The sequence below is a fragment of the Mandrillus leucophaeus genome, unplaced genomic scaffold (assembly GCF_000951045.1).
Source record: "Mandrillus leucophaeus isolate KB7577 unplaced genomic scaffold, Mleu.le_1.0 Scaffold1480, whole genome shotgun sequence".
Classification (NCBI taxonomy): domain Eukaryota; kingdom Metazoa; phylum Chordata; class Mammalia; order Primates; family Cercopithecidae; genus Mandrillus; species Mandrillus leucophaeus.
In genome coordinates this window covers 237,571-245,403 of record NW_012101455.1, presented here as the reverse complement: position 1 = coordinate 245,403, position 7,833 = coordinate 237,571, and the positions used below count along the sequence as shown (strand labels likewise).

Below are 7,833 nucleotides of genomic sequence, written 5' to 3'. Positions count from 1 at the left end.
TCTCCTTCCTTCCTTCCTTCCTTCCTTCCTTCCTTCCTTCCTTCCTTCTTTTTGTGCATTAATTTTCTTATCCCAATGGAAATAGCTAAGAGTACATACCGATAAGGTGGTTTTGAGACTTAGACACATTAATTTTTTATTTTTTGTCTTTCAAATTTTAGATTCAGGGTAGATGTGCAGGTCTGTTAAAAGGGTATATTATGTGATTCTGAGGTTTGGGCTTCTATTGATTCTGTCACCTAAATAGTTAACATAATACCTAATAGGAACTTTTTCAACCCTTTTCCCTCTCTCTCTCGCCTCTCTTTTTCTGTACCCAATGTTTCATTCCCACTATATGTGAGAACATGCTGTATTTGGTTTTCTGTTTCTGCATTAGTTTACTTAGGATACTGGCCTCCAGCTGCATCCATGTTGCTGCAGAAGGCATGATTTCATTCTTTTTTATGGCCGTGTTGTGTTCCATGGTTTATGTGTACCACATTTTCTTTATCCAATCTACCAGTCATGGGCACCCAAATTCATTCCATGTCTTTAATATTGTGAACAGTGTTGCAAAAACATATGAGCACAGGTATCTTTTTGTTAGGATGATTTATTTTCTTTTTTCTTTTGAGATGGAGTCTCACTCTGTCACCCAGGCTGGAGTGCAGTGATGCGATCTCAGTTCACTGCAACCTCTGCCTCCCAGGTTCCAGTGATTCTCCTGCCTTAGCCTTTCGAGTAGCTGGGATTACAGGCACCCACCACCATGCTTGGCTAATTTTTGTATTTTTAGCAGAGATGGGGTTTCGCCATGTTGGCCAGGCTGGTCTCAAACTTCTGACCTCAGGTGATCCACCTGCCTTGGTCTCCCAAAGTGTTGAGATGACAGGCATGAGCCACTGTGCCCAGCTGATTTATTTTCCTTTGATGTATACTACCCAGTAATAGGATCGCTGGGTTAAATGGTAGTTCTATTTTTAGTTCTTTGAGAAATCTCTAAACTGCTTTTCACAGGGGATAAACTAATTTACATTCTTACCAACAGCGAATAAATGTACCCTTTTCTCTGCAACCCTGACAACATCTGTTGTTTTTTGACTTTTAATTATAGCCATTCTGACTGGTATGAGATGAGATCTCATTGTGATTTTGATTTGTGTTTCTTTAATGATGAGTGATGTTGAGCATCTTTTCATGTTTGTTGGCTGCTTATATGTCTTCTTTTAGGAAGTGTCTGTTCTTGTTCTCTGCTCATTTTTAATGGGGTTATTTGTTTTATTCTTGTTGATTGGTGTAAATTCCTTATTGATTCTGGATATTAGTCCTTTCTTGGATGCATAGTTTGCAAATATTTCCTCCCATTCTCTAGGCTGTCTGTTTACTCTGTTGATAGTTTCTTTTGCTGTGCAGAAGCTCTGTAGTTTAATTAGGTCCCAATTGTTATATTTTGGTTTTGTTGCATTTGCTTTTGAACACTGGGTCATAAATTATTTGCCTAGACTGATGTTCATAAGTATATTTCCTAGGATTTCTTCCAGAATTTTTATAGTTTGAAGTTTTACACTTAAGTCTTTAATTCATTTTGTGTTAATTTTTGTATATGGTGAAAGGTAGGGGTCCAGTTTCATTATTCTGCATATGGTTAGCCAGTTTTCCCAGCACCATTTATTGAATGGGGGCCCTTTCCCCATTGTTTGTTTTTGAGAGACATGAATTTTAAACCACGTACAACAGTGTCTGTGATACAGTCAGTCCCTACTATGTGTTAGCTATTATAAAAACTCAAGGCTTCTGAAATTTGTCCTGTTTACTGTATTGATGAAAGCTTTCTTTATTCAGGTCCTAATATCATAATTATTGATGTTGCTTCTGAACATACCTTACTTTGTATTAAAGAGACCATGAAACATGTAAATAACTATTTTTCTCTGCTATAAGAATACGGAATTTGGTTATCATTTCTAGCAAGTGCACTTATCTTCACAGCATGTGTTTTTTATTCTCACAGCTATCTATTTGGAGAGAGTGTTGATACTGTGGCCTCTGGACTCAGCTTGCTTGCCTGCGTGTGACTCCTGGCTGCACCACTTGCTTATGTGAACTGGAGCACTTTACTGGCTTCTCTGTGCCTTTTGTGAAGTGGGAATCACAAAAGTATCTTCCTTCCTAGAGTTTCTTTTTTATAGGATTTAATGAGTGAAGCCATTTGAAGTATTGACAGCCCTCACTGGCATAGACAGTAAAGACTCCATAAAAGTTCACTGTCATTATCATTTTGATTTTTTCTTATCTTTTAAAACTTTAATTTTCTATTTTCTCTGATTATTTTATTTTTTTCTGGGTATTTTAATCAATTAGATCGAGAGAGAGAGAGAGAGTATGTCTGTGTGTGTGTGTATGGTTACAGAACAGAAATGAGTTCTGACTAATTTCAGCATAAAGAAACTTTACTGGAAAGTTACTGGAGCAGCTTACCAAATGGAATGAACAGTGGAAGAATGACCAATGTCAGAAAGAGTAGATGAAGGACCACATCAGCTGCAGTGATGCAGGTGGCAAATGCTATCACCCATCTTGTTAGAGCGCTACAGTAGTGCCCATTTTCTGTCTTTATGATAAGCCACTCAAGCTTCAGTGGTTTGCAGAAGGGATCTGATTCACCTGGTGGAGAGACTGAGCCCCGTCTTTCTTAGAGGCCAGGCAATCATTTTGAGTAGTATTGTTATCAAAGCTGTTCACAGTGAACTTGCAGTCATTCCCCAAAACACACTCTGGATTTGTTATTTGGAAAAAGGACAAGTGGAGACTTAAGTGCCCCAAACCAATAAATATTTACTACAATCAGTATATTTTGTTAACTATCCTAACTATTTTCCAACAAAAATAAAGCCATCAACAAGGTCACCAGTACTTAATTATAAAAAGTATACTGGTATAAAACTCAGGAGATCTGGGCTCTAGACACAGCCCTTTTTGACTAACATCACAACTTTTTAGGTCCTGATTTTCTTACTACTAAGGCGATAGTATAAGAATTAGAAGGCCCGTAAGGATTGTTCTAACAGTAAAACTTTAAGGTTCTCTGGTTGTCTTTGTTATGTGGAAACCTATATTGTTTTTATACACACACACGCGCACACACACACACACCCATGAATATGCTCCAGATAGTCCAGTCTTCACACTCAAGTGATGCATGGGAATTTATATGTAAACAAAAGTTTAAACAGTTAAGGTAGACTCAATACCTTAATTAGTAACTTTTTTTTTTAGATGGAGTCTTGCTGTGTTGCGCAGGCTGGAGTGCAGTGTTGCAATCTCGGTTCACTGCAAGCTCCTCCTCCTGGGTTCATGCCATTCTTCTGCCACAGCCTCCTGAGTAGCTGGGACTACAGGCGCCTGCCACCATGCCCAGCTAACTTTTTTTTTTTTTTTGTATTTTTAGTAGAGACGGGGTTTCACCGTGTTGGCCAGGATGGTCTCAATCTCCTGAACTCATGATCTGCCCTCCTCAGCCTCCCAAAGTGCTGGGATTATAGCCGTCAGCCACCGCGCCCAGCCCTAATTCAAGGTTTTAAACTCATATAGACAGAATTTCTAAGGAAACCTTGTGAATTTCTAGGAATAAATCAAGGAATTGTGATAAGTACATATTATTTTGTCCTCATCGTTCAAAGGTCATACTTAGAGATTTTAGAAAATTAGAGATGTATGGAGAATAGTAATTAGGTCATCAGAATTCAGCAATCAAACGTGTCTCAACTATGTTTCCCTTTTAAAAAAGTAACCTTTATAGAAATATTTATTACAGGAATGATTAATTAGCTTTCCATTACTTTAAGAAGAAATCAGAATAATAATTCCTAGAAGAAAGAGGAGAAGGAAAAGGATTATGACAGTCAGTACTCAATGAGTGTGCCAGGCACTGTTCTTACTCCTTTACGTAAATGAACTCATTTCTACCTTGTACATTTCTATGACATGCAAACTCTTGGTATTCCCATTTTATAGATGAGGAAATTGAGGCACACAGAGGTTATATGACTTGTGCAAGGTTACCGCTAATAAAAGTCAGAATGGGATTTGATCCAGTCTTGTTCCATAGTCTATGCTCTAAACCACTATGCTGTATTCTCTGTATAAGCAGATAAAATAAGATAAAATTTATATAATTTAACTTCACTGTCAGCTGTTTTCAATGCTACACGAGTTTTTTTTTTTAAGTTTTGTTATTACTGGTTATTTTTTAGCTGCTTGCTCACCAGATATACCTGGTTGAAATTTCCCATGGATTCAGTTGAAGGAGATTGATACATTTATAAACCTATAAGAAAAAGAAATTATTAACTGTTGCAAGTTGGACTTAATTAACAAAATCATAATTTCCTTGGTAACAGAGATCATGGGTTTCGTCCATACTACTACTACTCCATAGTGGCTATCCCATGACTTATTTATAATGTTAATAGATACTAAATCTGTATTGTATCTTTACATTGGCTGAATTTTCACTAGAGAAATATGGCTTTCAAATATGACCTATAAAAGATACAGACAGATATGCTAGTAAAAGCTTACCTCATTCTGTAGATTATACAATTTAAAATCAAATTGAGATTGCAAGTATCCTACTCAAAGATTGTAGAATTAACTTGTAATTGTCTTATGTCACATATAGCATTTATAAGTTTGTTACTATAATTGTACATAAACTGCACTATAACATTAAATAAACCTATTATAAGTTAAGGAGAGGAACATAGACCTAGAGCAAGATGAAACTGTCTCTTACTAGTTCTCTGACTTTTACCAAATTACTTAACTCTGGTTTTTGTTTCCTCAGCTGTAGATTGAACGTAATGTTTCTACTCTTAGGATTCTTTAGTGACTAAATGATGGTGATTTAAGTCATTTAATAGTATTTCCACATTGGTTAGCTGCTACATTCATTCTTAAAAAGTGGAAGTTTCCTCCAATTTTACTGCCTCTGTTCTCCAAATAAGACTGTTTGCATTTTTCCATCTCTCTTTTCAGTGTTTGGATTTATTAACATATATAATAAAATTTATATAAGACACATGCTTAAAAAATTCCTCTTTATTTGGATGCAGATTTTTTATTACAAGGAAGAAACAAACTTATGAATTTTTCATTGTGTTATCAATTTGAGGTAATTGAATCTAAGTTGCATTTTTATTTACAATATATATAATACAATCTTGTTGAAGAATTTAAAATTACGACTACCTAAATGTTGTTGTTTCAAAGATTTGAGGGCATTTTGAACCTCAGTAAGAACTGAGTTGATATTATGTTCCAAAAGATTACTGAGATATTTACAGATGTAATCAAATAAGAGAACTATCATGGTCATTGTACATGTAGAATGGTCATTGTAATTTTTTCTTCTGACACTTTAAATTAAAGCTACCTTAAAATGACACCGAGACAAATTTTTGTCTTTAGAAACATCTCAGGATCTACCTGGTGTTTCACTGTTCTTATAAATGTTTTATTTTCCTGTTAACCAGGTACTTCTGAGTCACACCCCTTGGTTACTGTAGTAATATATCTTAGATACAGCAGTGTATTGCTCCCTCTCTTAGCTACACACTTCAGTTGTGGCTTTAGGTTTCTCATTACTTTTCATTCCTTTTAGCCATCATATCTGAGCAACATGTGAGAGATGTTAGAGATTTTGGTTTGAGTTGAAGTAAAAATAAGACCACAACTATTCATCTTCAAACACATTTTAATTCACGTGTTTCTGTTGTAACCATGCAACCTCCTGTGGTCAATATGACCGACTGCTCTTTTTTCTTACGTTCTTTTAAGCAAAGTAAAGCAGCGGTTCGGCTGAAAGAAGACATGAAAAAGATAGTGGCAGTGCCATTAAATGAACAGAAGGATTTTACCTATCAGAAGTTATTTGGAGTCAGTCTCCAAGAACTTCAACGGCAGGGGCTCACCAAGAATGGCATTCCAGCAATAGTGTGGAATATAGTGGAATACTTGATGCAGCATGGTGAGTTAAGTCATGCTTTAGTCTTTTCATTTTCACAGTCCCTTGCATAAACAAATTATTTGTGTAAATTATTTCATAATGTATGATTAGACTGTCCTCTAAAGCACCTTCATTAGAATATTAAATTATTGTGTAATATACTTTTCATTTTAAAAAGGGCATTACTGCTTAACGTTATCTTGACAGTACTAATTTGATCAACCATAGAGCAATCACTTTAATTATAGAGATTTCTAGTTTGGAATGTTACCTAGTTTTAAATGCTAAAATACTCTGTTGTAATATTAATAGTCAGTTTTCTAGATTAATTAAATTCTGATAGTCAATAATTTTTAATGTAATCAAACATGTTTTTGGGTATCTCTTTCACCTGAGGTCAATCATGAACTTATTCAATGCCTAGACTATCCTCATACACTTAGAAGAGATACCAAAAAACTATGATGTAAAGCTGATTATGCAGGGTGGCAGTGGGCTGGTTTCTCTTATCTTTATAGAGATAAAATTAAGCATGTAAAACATTTGAAGAGTAATATAGTATGTTATACAATAAAAAGATAAATTATATCTTAGTTACTGAGAGCTGTGTAGCCCACAGCTTTTTGATGATTTTGTTTAAAATAAATCATAAGCCTGGATCATTTGAGAGAATGTTTCCATATTCCCTGCATCTTTTTTTTTTTTTTTTTTTTTTAAAGAGATAGGTTCTTGCTCTATTACCCAGGCCAGAATGCAGTGATGTGATCATAGCTCACTGTAATCTCATACTTTAGGGCTCAAGTGATCTTCCTTTCTTAGCCTCTTGTGTAGCTGGGACTACAGGTGTATTCCACCACACCTGGCTGATTTATTTTTATTTTTATTTTATTTTTATTTTTATTTTTTGTAGAGATAGGTTTTCCCAATGTTGCCCCAGCTGGTTCTGAACTCCTGGACTCAAACAATTTTCCCACCTCAGCCCCCCAAAGTGTTGGGATTATAGGCATGAGCCACCACACTCAGCCATGTAGGGATTTTTAAATGTAGAACTTGAGGCTTCAAACATATTCTGTACAGTAGTCCCCGATGTTATGCATGGTTTGGTTTTCCAGGGTTTCACTCTTACCTGTGACCAATCATGGTCCAAAAATGCTAACTGGAAAATTCCAGAAATAAATAATTCATCAGTTTTTTGGTTGTTTTTTTTTTTCTGTTTTTTGTTTTTGTGACGGAGGTTCGCTTTTGTAGCCCAGGCTGGAGTGCAGTGGCATGATCTCGGCTCACTGCAACCTCTGCCTCCCGGGTTCAAGCAATTCTCCTGCCTCATCCTCCTGAGTAGCTGCGATTACAGATGCACACCCAGCTTTTTTTTTTTTTCTGTGTGTGTGTATTATTAGTAGAGATGGTATTTCACCATGTTGGCCAGGCTGGTCTTGAACTCCTGACCTCAGGTGATCTGCCTGCCTCGGCCTCCCAAAGTGCTGGGATTCCAGGCATGACCCACTGCACCCGGCCAACAATTCATCAGTTTTAAATGGTACAGCCTTCTGAGTAGCATGATGAGCTCTCCAGCCATCCTGCCACTTGGGACCTTAATCATCTGCTTGTCCAGTGTATCCATGTGTGTATGCCACCTGCCTGTTAGTCATTTAGTAGTGGCCTCAGTTTGCAGATTGATCATTGTGGTAGCACAGTGCTTGTGTTCAGGTGACTCTTATTTTACTTAATAACGGCCCCAAAGTGCAAGAAAAATAATGCTGGCAATTCGATAGGCCGAAGAGAAGCCATGAAGTGGCTTTTAATTGAAAAGGTGAGTTCTCGACTTAATAAAGGAAGAAAAAAAA

At 36.4% G+C, this 7,833-nt stretch overlaps 1 protein-coding gene across 2 annotated transcripts in view; it reads left to right on the top strand.

Annotated features, from left to right (window-relative positions):
• Positions 1 to 7,833, top strand: part of LOC105535608 (protein FAM13A-like) — a 269,070-nt gene that overhangs the window by 26,405 nt on the left and 234,832 nt on the right. Inside the window, exon 3 of one of the 2 annotated variants that reach the window (XM_011974742.1) lies at positions 5,821 to 6,010. In XM_011974742.1, coding sequence (XP_011830132.1) covers positions 5,821 to 6,010 — 190 coding nt within the window. Of the gene's footprint in view, positions 1 to 5,569; positions 6,011 to 7,833 lie in introns of those variants that run through there. The other variant, XM_011974741.1, reaches the window with a different exon arrangement.